The sequence below is a fragment of the Glycine max genome, chromosome 6, assembly GCF_000004515.6.
Source record: "Glycine max cultivar Williams 82 chromosome 6, Glycine_max_v4.0, whole genome shotgun sequence".
Classification (NCBI taxonomy): domain Eukaryota; kingdom Viridiplantae; phylum Streptophyta; class Magnoliopsida; order Fabales; family Fabaceae; genus Glycine; species Glycine max.
Genome location: NC_038242.2, coordinates 13,126,956 through 13,146,365, shown reverse-complemented (window position 1 = coordinate 13,146,365; position 19,410 = coordinate 13,126,956). Strand labels below are relative to the sequence as shown.

The 19,410-nt window shown below is 28.7% G+C and overlaps 1 protein-coding gene across 1 annotated transcript; it reads right to left on the bottom strand.

Annotated features, from left to right (window-relative positions):
- Positions 1 to 11,907: 11,907 nt before the first annotated feature.
- LOC100784607 (DDT domain-containing protein DDB_G0282237) lies at positions 11,908 to 17,693 on the bottom strand. Its single transcript, XM_006581741.4, has 10 exons — positions 17,579 to 17,693; positions 16,673 to 16,805; positions 16,337 to 16,509; positions 14,410 to 14,828; positions 13,927 to 14,253; positions 13,210 to 13,775; positions 12,945 to 13,101; positions 12,705 to 12,866; positions 12,535 to 12,623; positions 11,908 to 12,348 (listed from the first exon to the last, which is right to left on the bottom strand). The coding sequence occupies exons 2-10, from the start codon at positions 16,783 to 16,785 to the stop codon at positions 12,198 to 12,200; spliced, it is 2,157 nt and encodes a 718-aa protein (XP_006581804.1). The 5' UTR covers positions 16,786 to 16,805; positions 17,579 to 17,693; the 3' UTR covers positions 11,908 to 12,197.
- Between the last annotated feature and the right edge of the window lie 1,717 nt (positions 17,694 to 19,410).

Below are 19,410 nucleotides of genomic sequence, written 5' to 3'. Positions count from 1 at the left end.
GGGACAAATTGTTGGCTTGCACAGAAAAAAGGTAAATATATATATATATATATATATATATATATATATATATATATATATATAAAAGAAGGGGTTTATGTGATTTAGCATTTTTTTTTTTAATTTTGTCTAAATCAAACAAAAAAATCGTTTTAATTTGTATAAATTATTTTTATTTTATTTTTTATTTTTAAGACATTTTGAACGATAAAAAAATATTTTGAAAAAAAATGTTATGTAAAACATTTTAACCAAAAAACACAACAAATATAATCTACATAAACTAAAGCTGAAATTTTTTTTTTACAAAGACAAAAAATAAAAATATACTAAATTACAAGGAAAAAAACCATATTTAAAGCATTAAAGAATATGTTTTTCAAATACAAAGACATATTCTTCAACTGCAAAAATAATTATATTTAAATCAAATAAAATTAAAGTAAAATTCTCTCTTTAAATATTTAATATAACTGTTTATACAATACTTAAACACTAAAACTTCTAATTAAGCTCAAACAAGTGCAGTTGATTCATGCGGGCTTGATGGTGTATATATAGCATAGTTGTTGCTACGTTATTAACTAATTATTACGTGAGAAATTAAATAATAGTTCTAATTACGTGAAGAAATTAATTATTGTGGAAATTGAAAAGAAAATGGTTAGAAAAATGCTTTAGGGTTGGCTGATACGATTTGCTGCTTTGTAGAGACGGCACCGCCATGAAGGACTGCCTGTCCCAAAAGCTAAAGCTTCATTTTCCAATGAATGTCTGGAATTTGCTAACCTAAACATATGTTCATGCTTCTACCCTCCTGAGTTGACATGTGTCGTGTTAGTTTTAGGAGTGCATTTTGCATGGAATAATTCTTTTTTTTACTAAAAAAATTATAATTTTTCAAAAAAATCTTTTATGTATATTTTTATTTATTAAATAAATAAATACTAAAGGTTTTTGAATAATATATTTATTATTTATTTAATATTTTTCTTAAAATATTAAGAAAAAATAAATTAAACGTGGACAACAAAAAACAATTTTGTATTATAATCAAATTATAGTAGGTTTGATACTATAAAAAACTATATTAATAACATTTTTTTATTATTGAAATTATAAAAAAAAAATATTAGTAATGTATAATCATTAAAAAAAATTGACACAATGTATAATCAATAATTCAAATATTAATAAAGTTTAAAAGAAGATATAACTATATTGTAGATGCACTAATAATCTTTTTATAGAATTGTTTAATTTCATTTATATTTGAGGTAAGTTAATCAATAAGTTACTATATTTTTATTATGTGATCAATATTCTTTTCTAAACGAAATAAGTTGCTATGCAAACATTCAATTGGGTATCATATATCAAGATATTCTAAGAAATACTTTTCCTTTTTTGTTGTTTTATTTTTTATTTTTTATTTTTTTGGTTACACGGCTGTTGGTATTTAATTGAAATAAAAAACAAGAAATTTCAAAAGAAGATATCGTGAAAAAAATAAGGTGTTTTGTATATACAAATACAATTATACATCGTTAAAATGTTTGTCATTCTTTATAGTTATGTATAAAGTTTCATATTCTTAAATCGGAAAAGAATTCACATTCTTATGATCGTGACACTCTGGTCCGCAATGCAGTAGCTTGTTATGATGTGTATTTTTCTATTGCAAAGTATTCTTATGGATGCATGATTAAATGTTTAAAATACTTTATGGTATGTCCCTAATTATATAGGTGTAAAATAACCAAACACTACAATGTTACAATGTTATGAAAGGGAGGGAGGGTTGCTGATTGGAGCAAAAGTCCAGCTGCAAACATCATTTCACTTGGCTGGACTCAGAATCTGGTCCCTGTTGCTCCAGGTGTCACTTAATTGCAACAACTCTACACTCTAGACTCTAGACTAGACCACCCCCAAATAAAAAACACTAAAATCAAAATTCTTATCCTTTATCCACTCACAAGTTATCATGAAGCGTTGTGAAAATTAGTCCAATCACTCATTCTGTCAAAATAAATCATATCACAAATTAATATAATTTTACTTTAAAATGTATTAATTTAATTTTTATTCTTTTTTTAGTTTATTATATTATTACAAGTTTTGTTTTATTTAATTTATTTTATTGCTATTTAGTTTATTATAGTATTTATTATGTTTTAAGCGGTTCATTATTGAGTTTATTATACTTTATTTTTATTTAATTATTATTTGTTTATTATTTATATATATATATATATATATATATATATATAAATATATATATTAAATTTTCTAATAACATACTAACATTTACCACAAGTTGGCTTAGTGGCCAGAGGTGCTAATTAATTTGTGGGTGTATGTTTAATTCCTGCGTCGGTCATTTTTTGTATGTTTATTATTATTGAACAAAAAAAACTTTTTATAAACTTTGGGTCAGATGAACTTGGAGTCCACCAATTAAAACTAGGTTGATATTTGTTTTCAACCGAGTCGATTATCTCATTATGGGGCAAATTGATCTAACAGGGTTACTTTTATAAACTATTTACTAAATAGAATCTTTTTTGAAAAGGGTGTCTTTTTTTTCATGCATTTTGCCATGCATGCTGGCGATACAGGTGAGCTGTCATTGGCATTGGCAAGATAGCAACTGACCTGGAGCATTGAGGAGGTGTTTCGCCATTGGCATTGACGAAACACGTGACGTACGAGTTTAGCCAGTAGCATTGGCGAAATAGGCTTGGACGTGACGCGCATGCAGGCTGGTAGGTGCAGAACGTAGCTGATGAGCAGCAGAGTGGGCAGGGTAGCTTTTCAAAGGGTGTCGCCATTGGAAGTGGCGAAACACCTTTTCAGAAAATGTCGTCATTCCTAGTGGCGAAACAAGCTTTGGATGTCCCGTTCCCTCTATAAAAACACTCTCCAAAATGAATGAACGCATCATGTTATCATCTCCCATCCCCTCTATAATATTATCTTCCCTGGTGTTGTTTTGTTTGTGTTGGTGGCGAGAAGCTTGTGTTTCCCTGTCCAATCAACTGGTACCTTCTAATATTTTTTGTGTTCTGTTGTTAATATTTTAAATTATTTGTTTCTAGTATTATAAAGTTGTATGCTATATTTATTTTACATATATAAGTTAATATTATAAAAGTATTATTTGTGTTAATATTATTTGTTTTAAGTATTCTAAGTTTGTATACTATTATTTGTGTTACATATGTATGGTACGTTAGTTTGTATGCTAATATTATTTGTTTTAGGTATTTTAAGTTATTATTCAAATATATGGTACGTTAGTTTGTATTAATTTTGTATATATAGTATATATATATATATATATATATATATATATATATATATATATATATATATATATATATATATATATATATATATATATATATATTGTTTAAATTTTTCTTTGCATATTAATTTTTCGTTGTATTTTAATTTATTCGTATAATATATTTTATTTTATTTAATTTTTTTTAATTAAATAATATATTCTGTTATTTATTTAAATTTGTCTTTGCATATATTTTAAATTATTTGTAGAATATATTTAAATTTTGTTATTTGTATAATATATTTTGTTATTCAAATATATATATTCTATTATTTATTTAAATTTGTGTTTGCATGTATTTTAATTTATTTGTAGAATATATTTAAATTTTTTTATTTGTATAATATATTTTTTTATTCAAATATATATATTCTTTTATTTATTTAAAGTTGTGTTTGTATGTATTTTAATTTATTTGTAGAATATATTTAAATTTTGTTATTTGTATAATATATTTTGTTATTCAAATATATATATTGTGTTATTTGTATAATATATTCTTTGCATATTAATTTTTGTTACATATTGTGTTACATAATTTATTTTGTATATATATTTAATTAAGTTTTTATAAATGTACTTAATTTTTTTTATGTACAAATAATGTATAAATTTTTTTGTTAACTTATTGTATTATATTTTATTTTTGCAGTATCAATAACATCTTCCTCATCTTGTGTCATACTCTCATTGTGTGGTCAACCACATTGCGTCACTTTTCATGAATCAATTTTTTTAGATAAAATTGCCCTCATATAAAAAGGGTAAGAACACTTTGTGTTTTTATTCGAACAGCAAACGATATATTTGTGCGATTTGATTTCAACAACCTTAAAACTTTGATGCACCTTCGTATAAATGTCCTCCTCATTTTTACTATCAAATTTCATACCAACATATAATTCTTGCCCAACATTGAATCTCAATGGCATCTCCAAACCATAAATGTCCTCCTCATTATGATGACTTCAATTGATATTGTTATAATGCGAATCATCATTTCAAAATGAATTTTGAATTCCTTTTATACCTAATAGTTTAAAAAAAATTCAGGTCAATATCACAATCGTAATTATTTACCATTAAATACAATTGTCATAAAATGATAAATGTATTCAACTATTTTTTTATTTAATAAAATATACCTTTTATTGGGTGAACAATTGTAACTAGTTGAATCATGTCGGTGACTTCATCGTCTGTATCAGATATACCATCAACACTATCATCTTCATCTAAAGACTCTTCAACGTATGAGTTAGGCACAAGATAATCATCATCATCATGTAAATTGTTTACATTTTTTTACGATTCTGACTCATTATTAGATAAATTATTTTCACAGGATGTAATAAAATTTGCAAAATGAAACATAGAACCACCAGCAACATCATTTTCTATGTACAATTCTAGAACTGACATTTGTTCTTGTTGTTGAAAACTTTCGATCATAGTTTCAACATCTTCGTCATCACAAATTTGTAACGCAACATATTTTCTTGAAACTAAAAATCTACAACTTATAGCATAAATAATTTCATTATTTTCTAACTTTACCTTCTCTTCAAATTTTTTTAAAGCATTGAAACTAATTCCACATTTAATTTGAATCATTTTTTTACTGCCTTCAAATATTACATCATCATTCTCTTCATATACTCTTCCATTGAAATACAAATACAAGCCCGTGATAACCGAATTCATCATGTACCTACAAAAATAATATTATAAATAATTAATCATAACAACAATAACTTCAAAATAAAAAAAATCTAATTACAAAAAATACTACACTTAAACTTGAGATTAAAACTTCATTCTAACAAAAAAATTATTACTTCAAATAAATAATTTCTGAATAATTCCTTAACTTCAAAAACTTGAAGGGTCAGAAATGAAGGTAGAAATTTTCAAGGCAGAACAAAGCATCAACGAAGGCTTATAAATAATTAATCGTAACAATAATAACTTAAAAATAAAAAATCTAATTACAAAAAATACTACACTTAAACTTGAGATTAAAACTTCATTCTAATAAAAAAATTATTACTTCAAATAAATAATTTGTGAATGATGCGAGAGAAATTATTCAGAAACTTAACTTGAAAAACTTGAAGGCTTTCTTCAGAATGAATACAAATTTTCAAGGCAGAACAAAACATCAACAAAGGCTTATAAATAATTAATCGTAACAACAATGACTTTAAAATAAAAAACGTAATTACAAAAAATACTACACTTAAACTTGAGATTAAAACTTCATTCTAACAAAAAAAATTATTACTTCAAATAAATAAATTGTGAATGATGGAATTATTCAGAAACTTGAAAAACTTGAAGGCTTTCTTCAAAAATGAGCATAGTAGAAATTTTCAACGCAGAACAAACCATGAACGAAGGCTTGCTATTTAAAGGGGTCTGCACCACATGTTTCGCCATTGAAAATGCCGAAAGCAAAACTGCACACATGTTTCGCTAGGGGTAATAGCGAAACGTGCATGGCATGCTGTCTGCCACCTCTGCGCAACCTGTTGCACCTACTGCACCTATGAGAACCTACCAAGCTTATTTCGCCAATGCTACTGGCTAAACCCGTACGTCACGTGTTTCACCAATGCCAATGGCGAAACACCTCCTCAATGCTCTGTCAGCTGCTATCTCGCCAATGTCAATGGCGACTCACCTGTATCGCCAGCATGCATGACAGAATGCATGAAAAAAGAGACTCCCTGCGTAAATACTTTCAAAAGAGATCCTATTTCGTAAATAGTTTGTAAAAGTAATCCTGTTAGGTCAATTTGTCTCATTTCGAGTTAGATGTATTTCTAATCCGACCAGTCATATTGGTCAGATTTTCACAATTATGCCACCACGTAATCAATGCAATAAAACTTAATTTACCATCTTTTTTCAATTTTTTATGTGAATTATCATTATTTTTTAATCAAAAGTCAATGACTAGCTCTCTTTAGAATGTTAAGATTTATTTAAGGAATTTAGTTCTTTTAACATATATATTTTGATATGCACAAAGTTATCAATCATTGATGTCATATCATGTTAATAAGTTATTAATAAATTCTCTCAAAAAAAGTTATTGATAAATAATCATGTTTTTTATATTTCTCTTTTTAATATGATTATAAGTATATAATAATAAGAGAAATTTTGAATCATTATTCTTTATTTATTATTATTTTCTGTTTGATGGAATGACAGAGAGAAATTTTGGGATTTTTTAAGAAAAAAATTCAGGTGAGTAAGTTTACTGACATTTTAGGCTTTAATTTTCAAAAAAAAGCTTATAGATGTAGTTATAAATTATTCATCAACTAATAAAATCTTTCCATCCAGAACAAAATACAAATTCACGTCTCTGTCGATCTTATCAAGTATCAACTAGACCAATTGGCAGTGAATTTTTTAGTTCAGTTGATGCAATGAGTTCAAATCCCTTTTTGTAGAATGTACAATGTTGGTACAGAATGATCTATATTGGCTACGCTCGAGTCATAAGAAAGATGCATTTTTTTTTTTTTTGCTGAATAGAAAGATGCACTTCACCATACAGAATTTAGTTTCCCTGCAATTTTGTTACACGAAATATTACACATTTTTATTTCAAGAAACTGCATTTGGCGTGACGGTTGTGAAATGCATGCTACGTAACTTTGTATGACTAATAAATCAATTCATTTACTGCATCGAATATTGCGTACCAATCCAATGCATGCTTTAAGTTTAGTGGACTGACCCTTGGGTCTATCAAATTTGTTTTGTTTTTCAAATACAATGTGTTTAATCTTTAAAAAATGAAGTTAATGACAACTATTGACCAAAAAAAGTCAAAGAATTTAAAAATTCTGGACATGCCGATTTTGAACCAATAATAACCAAATTAAGGGACTAGCCCATTTCGCAAATGAGTTTCAAATCTCCAAAATTCAAATAAACAATGGTCTATACTTAGATACTCGGCATTTAGTGATTTGTTTTCAAGAAAATCTTCAATACTCAACACTCCAATTAATAAATTAATTATATTATAAAATAATTAATATTATTATATATAATACTAAAATTTCTATTATATATTTAATACACATATAAATTTACATAATAAATTTTGTGACAATTAATTTTAATTTAATAATTAATTTTTTACATATAAATTTTTATATTAAACATATGATTTTTATTTAAAATTTATATATGTAAAAAATATATTATTAGATCAAAATTAATTATAATAAAATTAAAAATAAAAATCTATTTAATGTAATAATTATAAAAAAATTATAACTAAATTTATTTAAAAATATTAAAAAAATTAGGTGATACAAAATTACAATCTGTATTATTTATACGGATTCTAAATCCTTATGTTTAATAGTCAGAGTAATTTTGGAATATTTAAAAAGTATTGAGTGTAGAAGATTTTGTTAGGTAAATAAGAAAATTTTTAAATTTTAACATGTAAGAGGAATTTTCCTTACTCCGAACCATTAGTGTTATGGACAAAAACGGGGAGAAAAGAAAAAAAAGAAGAGAGAGATAAATGAAATGGTGGATGATAAATATTCTTCACGTTTTAAGAATCTTTGTTCACCTACCGGTGTGAGTATTGTTCATGTCTCCTTTTACTCCTAATATTTTATATTTGATATCTAAGAGATACAAGATCTCAAGACTCACTTTGACATAATTCCTTTCCTTCGAGAAAGGGCCTCTACAAATTTTTATGACATCATTTCTTCCTTTATTTACTCGTCTTCCACTTTCAATTTCAGTTCCTTCTTTTCTTAATCTTGAAATATGTCAGGGACCTGTAAAAAAAGATATGTCAAGGAATTTTGGTACTTAAGTTTGAATCTTACCCCTAGCCAAGCCACAACATTGGCTTTTCAATGGAACCAATTTATACGAGTAACTTGCCTTATGCAAAATGATCAGTACATAAATCTGACATTAAACATCAAGGACCCAAAATTATTTTTGAGTTATATCGTTCATACAATATTTCTTGAACAACACTTTCTACAACGTTATTTCTTTTTCTATCTCTTTTCATTATCTTTCTTCTTTCTATCTCTTTTTGTTGTATAAAAAATGTTGTATAAATATAATCTCTAAAATTGCTTTGGTTGGTGAAACATAAATTGATTTAATGATAAACTATGTTTTTAGTCCACATATTTTTGTTGAGTCTTATCTTTAGTATTCAAACTTTTATAATATTAAATTTAATTCTTAAACTTTATCAAATTATATTTTTAATCTCTCATCACAACTTTTAGAAATTGAAAAATAAATCTAGGAATTAAAATATTTTTTTATAAAGTTCAAAAACTAAATTATACGATATGAAAGTTTAAAGATTAAATAATAAGATTCAACAAAAATATAGTAATTAAAAATATATTTATCTTGTATAAGTTATTTTTCTTATAGTGTTCTAATAAAGTTATTAGCACATGTAGAGGTACGGTGACACAATCCTGGCTCCAATAGTAAATGGATTGCTTATATGGAGGAAGTGCGAGACAAAATCTTTCCAACAGTAATTGGATCGACAAAAACAAGTGTCTTCAATCTTGGTCGTGCCTTTCTTGAAGATCATACACTTTAAAGAGGCTACCAAAGCATTCCATGATCGAAGCTTGCAGGTCCAACTGATAATGAAATAATATATCTATATTCCTAGAAATAATTTTTTTGTGGCTAGAGACATGCTGTTTGCATATATATATATATATATATATATATATATATATATATATATATATATATATATATATATATATACTTAGGAGTTACAAGGTATTATTGGTGCCCCTAAGAACACACTATCTTATGATGTCCTTGATAGAATATTGCCGTAGCATTTTCAAATGAAAATTGCTACAATTTATAATTTGTGTGACACCTTTCTTCCGGCGCATGTAGCCAGCATAGATGCATTTATAAAGTAAATGTTATTTTTAAATAATTTCGTCGAGTCCATGTAAAACATAAAATTGTTGGTATAACGAATCCCCATTAAAAGAACTGTCTACCTATTTTGGAACCTTGTGGAATTATAAACTATACATATGTAAATCTGACCCCCTCAATTCCTTGTATGCTAAGAAATTCAAATGTGTCTCCAATTTGTTTTTCTGTAAAATCCAATAATGGAAAAATTATTGCAAAACTACACCGTGCTTAATTAAGAATATTTTAGATCCCTAAAAAGAGGCTCTTGAAAACAGCTTGCATGTAGGGTAATGTTGTTGTCTTCCCTTGATCTTGCCATGTGCTGAACCCATTGGGAAAGCACACTCAGTATCTGGCAACAAGTCCTATGAGTGACAAAAATGAACTCAGCTGGTGTCCCCTAGCAATGCAAAAAAAGAAGTTAGATTGCAACGGAAAACGGAGTAAAAAACACAACTTTACTCACACAATAGATCTGCTACTAGCCTACTAGGAACTAGGAAGCACTGGTACGTTACAATATACTGATACAAAATAACATGGGCATAGAAATTCAAGACGGTCAAGAATAAAGTAATTAAAGTTTACGCTTTATGTTTACAAAAAATTATTATTATTAGTATTTATAAAGTAAAAAATCTCATACATTATTTAAAAAATCACATATATCAGCAAAAAGGTCATAACATATTTATAGCAAATAATTTTTTAAAAAAATTTATTTGAAATCTCACTTATCATTGGACCAGTCCATAGAAATATGATAAATTTATAAAAGTTTAAGACTCGATATGTTTATATCTTTAATGATCTATAAAATTAGTCATTATAAATGTGAGAATACAAAAAATTATTTAATTATTGTGATGTTCTAACCAGTATTAATATAAAATTTCAAAAATAAAGGAATAAAAAATATAGAAATACAATTAAAAATATTTGAAGCATCAATGTAATATCTTATATAGATGCATGTCTTGTATAATTTTTGTCACAAGACGGTAATTCTTTGCATTGCCGGAGCAGTGGAGCCAATATCCCTCTTTCGATCTCACTATTCTCCTTTCAACCAAGCCACCGTGGCACAACAGCTCCCCTATAATCTATCAGGTACCACTATGGAAATCTAGTTAAATCGATTCAACAAAATATATGTGAATGTTACAAATTTTACAAATTTTTTATATAATATTGAATTCTTACAGAAAAAATAATAATTTGCAAGGTATCAAGTCAAAGATCATAACTATATATAGAAAAAAAATTATGAACTAATAATATAAAAATCATTCAGTCACAATCTATCGTGTTTGATAAGTTTATTAATTTTAAAAAAATTATTTTAAAATAATTCAACAATAATTTATAATTAAATCATATTATAAAACCATATAAACATATGTATATAACTGTCACATTTGAGTCTCACCATCCCCTTGCCATGGTGGACTATTTTAACTTCCCCCGTATTGATAGGACAATTGTTTGCTGCATTTCCTTTTTTACTTCATGCACCCCAGAGGACAAAAATACCCTATGTAACCCTAACTTTCCTCTCACTAACATCCTTCAACATTTTCACCACCGCAATACACAACCCCATCTCCAATGTCCCAAACCTCTTCGATGCCACAAAAGTCCAATTGACTCCGAAATCCTTTTTTTATCAATAAATATTAATTTGTTAATTTTGTTAGAAAATATTAAGTTGAAAAAATTCAAATCTACAACATCTTCCCCCTCCCTTTCTCAACCAGTAGGTCATCTTTATATCTCCCTCTAAAATACCTTTATTGATGTTAACCAATTCAAACTAAACACTCCCCACCATCACTACTCTATTTGAGTCCAGAATAATTATTTCAAAATAGGATATGTAATCTAAAAACCTATTCCAGAAGAGGTATTCTGAAATATTAAAAACCATACTCCTGAATAGTTATTCTAGAGTAGGGGGTACTCTTCCTGAATGATGATTCTAAAATAGGGGTGCCAGGTGAAAGAAATATTTTTGTTCATTAGAATCTTTTAGGAGGTGCTGGAAGAAAAAAAGGGATGTGGGAAGTAAAACCCATGTAATAGTATACATCTTGAACTTACAAAAAAAATACATCTTGAACTTTCCAAAACTTGATTGGAACAACTGATCATATACAAAAATTAAAACCACCGATGAAATATATCACTGAGAAATGCTACTAAATACTAATACACTGTTTTACATGTTATTGAATAGATTGCTAGCGTCCTTCCATTAAAAGTGTCATACCCAACAAAAATGTTTGTAATCCTCAACTGCGGACACACGACTTGATGTGTATATTGTCATATTTTCTGGGCATAATATGAATAAAACAAGTTTCAAAACCAAAAATCAAATACATATTTCTAGGATGTCATTCATCACTTTTGGGGAGTTCTGATTGTGCTTGGGCACACATCAATAACGTTTTTTTTAGAAGATTACATGCTCAAGTTAATGATATTCGCGACTTGTAGACAAGAATATAAGCAATTCTAAAATTAATCGACATTCATTCAAATAATCACAAAATGGAAAATGGCAAAATCAGGCAACATAAAAGAGTAAAACAACATTTTTATACTAGTTTCTTTCTGCTATATCATACAGTATATGTTATGCATAAAATTTCAAAAGCAAGCATATACAAACGCTTGTCCATCTTCCAAAAATGGATTGAAAAACAATTCCTATTCTCTCCAAGCCTACGAGCCTATTACCTATAGAGTATAAGTTAACTGACCTGCCCCCCAAAATGTACCCCCCACCAAATGAATAAAAAACCAACTCCGGTTTCATCAGTTTGAAGAACTTCTTACCAAAATGTCAAAAACCACCTTAAATCACTTACTCTTCTTTCCACACATTGGCATATTTGAGGAAAGCTTTGGAAGGATTTTCCCTAGGTGGAGCCCGAACACGAGTAGACCTTCGGACCATAGAGTCATCCTGGGCAACCTTATGCACCAAATCCTTTGAACTTTTCTGCAGTTCTGAGCTATAAACATACAACAAAAAAGGAAAGAATCTCACAAGTCAAGAGGAAAATGCTGATAGAAAGTAAAATCTTAATCAAGTAAGCATAGAGATAGCTTTCAATCAAGTAAGCATTGTGTGAAATGAAACCAAGGAGGGGAAAGTTATATATATCCTATGAAAGTCAACTGAAACAAAACTAACTCACCATATTCTATTATAATATATTTCCAGTTGTTTATGCAGTGCCCTTTCCCTTTCACCTTTGCAATTCAGTGAACTCATCAATGCATCAAGCTATTCAAGCATGGCGACAGAAAATTAGAAAATATATAATTGTAGAAAATGAATATATAGCAGGCTATCTGAATCAAGTACCTCTTCTTTGCTACTGTAGAATCCCCACTCCTTGGAGTCAGAACTTTCAACAAATATCCTCCCATCACGGTGAAACCACCAATACCTATTATAATATCTGTCCTTACCCAAGGGACTTGTACGAATTCGCCATTTCTCCATCTCCCGATCAAAATATTCACTCTGTAAAAAATAACTTCAATAAAACATCAACTTCAAATAAGTAACACAAAACAGTTGAATTAGGGAGACAGTTTGCACCCTCTGTTCTGCACTTTTCTCTGATTGATCCTTATCACCCCCTGGTTGTTTCTTTGATTCCTTTCTGGATACTTCCACAATTTCTGCTGTTCTATTCAGCTCCAAATTGAACTTTTTAGCCTTTATTTTTGAATCAATGTTTGAATGCTTGATCCCACTGTTAATATATTTTAAAAAAAGTTAAATATAACAATAACCCCCAAATAGAGAAAATGTGATTTGTAGATATACAAAAAGGAATGCAGATACAACACACAAGTCCAACCTATCCAATGCATCTCTTTGCCTAGATGATTCTATCTCTCCGTTTCTATTCTTTCCAGCGACACCATTCTGTATTCTGTGATTATTATTTGTTGACACACTTGCATCATGGCCAAGATGATGCCCATTCTCGCCACAGTTCCTTTCAAAATCAGCTTTCAACTGCTCCTTTACTTTTCTTCTCTTCCCAGCAGCTTCAATTGCTTCTTCTCTTTTAGCGGCCCCCAGTACCGTGCCAAGATGATGCCCATTCTCGCCACAGTTCCTTTCAAAATCAGCTTTCAACTGCTCCTTTACTTTTCTTCTCTTCCCAGCAGCTTCAATTGCTTCTTCCCTTTTAGCGGCCCCCAGTACCGTCCTCTGTTCAATAAACTCATCCAATTTTTCCCTGACAAAAGCAGTTCCAAGCGCTCTATTGACTAGTTCACGAAAGATTTCTAATTTAGCATTGACATCTACATAACCATAATCTCCCCGTTTAATTGTTGCTTCATGTTGCCGCAACTTGGGAATATTGATCATTTCTAGAAAATCAGATAGATAGTCTTTCCAACTAATCAATGTAATCTGAAAATAAAATTAGAACAGACATTTACATATAAAAAACAGTAACAGGATTAGTCAAGGACAATACATGATTACAAGAAAAAATAATTAACAGGGACCACATTTATCCATCACAACACTACCAAAAAGAATATACTTGAAGGACACTAACCTTCTTCTGTATTTTTTCCAGAACAGCTGCAGAGTATTCATAATCACCTTTGATGAGCACTCGTAAGAGTACTGCATGAGATTCCACTAGAAGAACTACATTGCTTTCCTTGTGGCTAATTGCATTTTCAAAATCTTTGAGAGAGTAAGGAGACAACCGCAACAGTTTACCAAAAGACATAAAAAAATCCCAAACCATTAAGAGATCCCCTACACAATAAATTGGAACATTAAAGTCTCTTGATGGAGAAGGACGACTACTGAAAACAGGATCATCTGGACTAGGCTTCACTAATAGATCATCAATTGGATATTTGATTGACTCTTCCTGAACATAATAGATTTGAAACAACAAAATCATAAATTTGTTTAACAAAATCAGAAATTATAATATTTGAGTGTTCTTGTACTCTTTTCTTTCTTACTTTGTTTTTTAGGAAACATAAAGGAAGCTGAAACAACCACCTCCCTATTTCTACTTTACCTCATTTTTTCTTTTTTTGGTGCAGACCACAAGCCCATTGTTGAAGAAAAACTTTCTCCTTAACTCCTCTGGAATGTCAGTAGAGATTCCATGTTTTTTTGCCAGTTTATCATGTAAAACCCAAGGAGCATTTCGATATGTAGATTTGCGAATAAAAGACTTCAAAATATTTCTACTAAAACATGGCTTCTTCTGTACCAAATCTTGAGAGCTGACTTCTTCTCTTTCAATAATATTATTGTTTTCATCAAGCCAAGCTACCACATAGCGGACATTTTCAGCATCTTCCTGCATCACTTTCAATACTTTACATGGACGTACTCTGTCATTCTTTTTTCCATACAATTGAGCGCCCACAAACAACTGTTCCTGCAACTTTTCAGCAATAGAATCAGCAAGATCCTTCAAAGGGAGCATGCCTGCAACAACAAAAGACCACTCAGAAGTACAAAATTTAAAATAGTGCAAGCATTTTAGATCAGAAACAGAGTAACAGAACAATCCAACTTGAATTGACACCTGATAAAACATTTTCCATTGCTATTCTTAAATGGCTTTTATAGTTTCAAATTTGTTACAAACATTCTAAAATTCTTTTCTTTATACAACAGCTTAATTTAGGAAGTCTAACTCCATAAAAGTTCTGGAATTTGTTAAGTAACTGCTCAAGTGAAACTATGCAAGTGCTGCCCGAACTATTAATCAAATATAACATATCATATTAACAAATACATCATACATGGAAAAATAATCAAGAATAATGCTCATAATTCTAAGAATTTTCTAAGGAAAAACAAAAGTTTGTCGTAATCATTCATAATAATACATCAGATGAATTTAGCAAACTCCTTCATTGATGTATAGCCTTGTATGACCAAAAGTCAGAACCACACACAAATTGATGGTTCACAATTTAAGCAATCAGAAAGGAAAACTCGCCAAAATAGAAGTTCTTAATTGCCTCAAAGTCACAAGATGCCAGGATGCAGACAAACACACACACACACACACACACACACACACACATATATATATACTTGTGATAATCCTTCATTAGTTGGTCATCTATTAACTGTTAGCTAACATTTTACGCACTCCGCAAGTCTTGTGGTATGTCCAGACCTTGGAATGAGGCAAGCTCTCCTCCCCTAAGCTTTTGTCTACCAAAATAACTTGATGGGGATCCTACTGGTTATATACAAGCAAGCGAAAACCATATTTTGCATGGCTTGGTTTAGCCAGCAACAGAATAACCTGTTATACCAGCTAATTAGCCAAAGCTTACTCATCTTCAATCTGATCAACATAGGAGATTGACATGAGGCTTAGGATATGGATAATTGGATATCATAATCATAATTTATAGAATAAACAATAAAAATTAATGCATGCATTGAAGTGTTAAGTTACAAATTGGTAGATGACTTTCAGTAACAAAAAATGGAACACTTAATTCTTTGGTAGGCACTTTAAAACTACTCCCAGACAACAAATGAGTCATTCTCTTTCAAAATATTATTGTGGATAGCATGATATACTTTTTTGTTCAACCATTCAATTAAGCAATGTTCCAACTTAAAGTGACTACCCTACTGCAGCATTCAACATACACATCCTATTACATATTTACATGTGCATTTGCACACCATATTCTTCACAAGCATCTTACTTTCTGGCACTTGTGTTTATATTATTGTATATTAAGCTTTTAACAATTGTACATTCTTATAAACTGGGTAAATTGAAAAACAAATTAATGAAACCATGTAACTTTAAATTCAACATATGCAGAAAACATTAGAAAAATAATAATTACCCATGCAGAACAAAAGGGCATAATCTATACAAGCCATAAAGAAAAAGAAGAAACGGACGCTTATTTTATTAACACACAAAATTCTTCATCTTGGAACTGAACAGTACTTACTGTAGTGGATAATCCTTAGAGCAGGTGCCACTAATTCTTCCGGAATCTGTTGAACTTTCTCAGCAGCATGCTTCTCTGACACCAGAGCCTCTTCATAAGTCAAGCCAGATTTTCCAGTAATTTTGCATGTCCAAACCCTCTGGCGATACTGATTTAGACGATTCAAATAATCACTAGTACATGTCAAGGAATACCAACCGTCAAACAAATAATCTAAAATGGGAAAAAAAAAGTTCATTAAAGTATTCAATCACTGTCTGCTATTAGTTTATTCAAAGTAATAAAGAGAGGCAAGGTAGAAATAAAAAAGATGAACAAAAAAAAGATACTTCATACTTGTAATCTTGAAATATTTCTTTTGTAAATCGAATTTGATAAACATTCTCGTGCGGCTCCAAATCATCAGGTGGCTCAGGCAACACAAAAGGCTTTCTCTTCAAAAGCGGCATTGGGATAAAGCCTTCAGTTCCTGCCAATCAGAGAAACCATTCATCGAAAATTCAGCACAACAGAACTCTTTCAGTGATACAGAACCACTTGCAACATTATTGGAACCTACCAAGACTGAAGAAGCTTAAAGTGGCCGAGGTTGCATGCAAGTATTTATTTAAGAAAAAAAAGCATAAAAAGTTTCCACTTTTAGCCTTTTACTTCGTTTTTTTATGCGGAATCGAAGAGAGTATCGGAGTTTTACGAATGATTAAAATATCCTACGTTTAAATAAAATCATTAAAATATCCTACTCTACGCGAACAAAACGGAAAAATAATACTGATATTGACTCTATTTAATTTCAATGAATGCAGATACGGTGAAATTCGAAACGGCCAGCGTTGCAGGTTTCGAAGCGTTACAACGGGACATTGTTTGGGACTGAAAAAGGAAAACCCTAGTATGTGGCTATTTGCACGATTTCGGAACAGATGAACTTTGGGTAACAAAACACGCAAACGACGAGGCTATGAGAATGTCTAGAAAAAAGAACTAGAAAGAAGAAACGAACACTAGAAGGGAGGATGGCGTCACATCACCGTTAACGAAGAGAAGGGAAAAAGAAACTGCAAGAACAAACCAAGGAACACGGCGAAAAATCTGAGTTCCCGCCAGAACTAAAATAGTAACAGGGATTTGTGTTAAAGAAAAAAAAAATAACAAAAAGAGGTTGGAACAGAGTAAAAAAGCAAAAATCTTACGGAGAACGATGCAAGCAAAGGAAGAATGAGTAAGAAGAGAAAATCTTACGGAGAACGATGGAAGCAAAAATCTTCACTCTTCAGTTTTTGCAATATTCGAGTTGCGAGCTGCAAGTCTTAGCGTTGTTCTCATTCCTCTGCCTTCTCTCCTTCCTCTCTTTCGCACAAATACTATTTTGGTTAAATTATAATTTTAGATTTTTATTTTGATTAAAATATATATGTTTGATCTCCTAATTTATTTTTCAATTTCAAATTGGTCTCTTATGTTTTAAAATTTCTAAAATAATTCATACATATCTTTTAGCCTTTTATTTTTTGTGATTTTAATTTTTTATTTCAGAAATATATAATTTTAGTTTAATTATCAATTTTGTATATATTTTTTTATTTCAGTCTAATTAAATTTTAAACCTGACTTATTTAGTTAAGATATTATGAAAATAATTTAATTAATTGAAATATTTTTTTTTTATATAAAATTAAAGATTTAACAAAAAAAATATACTTTTTATAAAATTAGAGTACCAAGATTGTGAGAAAAAATAAGAAAATCAAAATCATATATTAAAAATTATAAAAGAACTGAAATTATAATTTAATCTATTATTTTTAATTATTATTATTATTATTACCATTAAAGAATATTCCCAAGATTTGCAAGTCCAAATAAATTCCATAGAAACTCTTCTAAACTCTTTTTTTAGACTAAAAAGTTATTATTCCTTTCCAATAATATCAATTTATTCTTGTTGAATAATAACTTTAAACAATTTTGATTATTCAACAATCACTTCATAAAAGGTAAAAAGGGATTCATAACCTTAAAGTTGGACACGTCAAAGGCCTATATGACAGGATTGAATAAGTATTTCTGGAAAGAGTCCTCTACCACATGGGTTTTCTTAATGAGATGTGTTAGCATGATATTTTTTATTAAATAAATTCTAAAACTAATTATATTTTATGCATTAATTAATTGTCATTAAAAACACTATTGATGTGATCAAATAAATATAATTAAGAAAACTTATTCAATGTATCAATTTTTAAAAAACTAGAATGAAAAACAATATTTAATAATATATTTATACTTATTATTTTTTAGTTTTGACTATTTTAAAAATGATAATAGAAAATTACGAATCCTAATATTGTTATCACATAAAATGGTGATTTATACTTTACTATTTAAAGAAAAGTGATATATATAATTTTTTTCTAAAAAATAATATATCATAAAACATTATTAAATTATAAATTTGAATTAGGTAATATATCATTTATTTTAATTTTTTGAATAGATACATATGAATACACGTGCACGCACAAATACACACGTATATATATATATATATATATATATATATATATATATATATATATATATATATATATATATATATATATATATATATGAATTTGTAAATTGTTACAGCACACATGTTATCACACTAATATATATAAATATGTAAGTATATTTATACTTTTATTGCTCTAATTAATGGATCTTCCTACTCTTCCTCATATTCACTTTCATTTTATCACACTAATATATATAAATATGTATGTATATTTATACTTTTATTGCTCTAATTAATGAATCTTCCTACTCTTCCTCATACTCACTTTCATTTTAACAATAAAATGATGAATGTGACCCTCCTAACATGCATTTGAATACTCTTTTGTCATGAAGTAATGAACTTCACTTGTCTGACATGCATATGATAGTTTAATTATAACTTATATATAAATTGTACTTTAATTTTTTTAACAGTTGGACCAATTATTCAACTTTACAACAGTCATATCAGATGTAATTCAATTTAATGTTTCTAATTATATTTAATGAAAAATTTAAGTCGTCAATGTTATTTA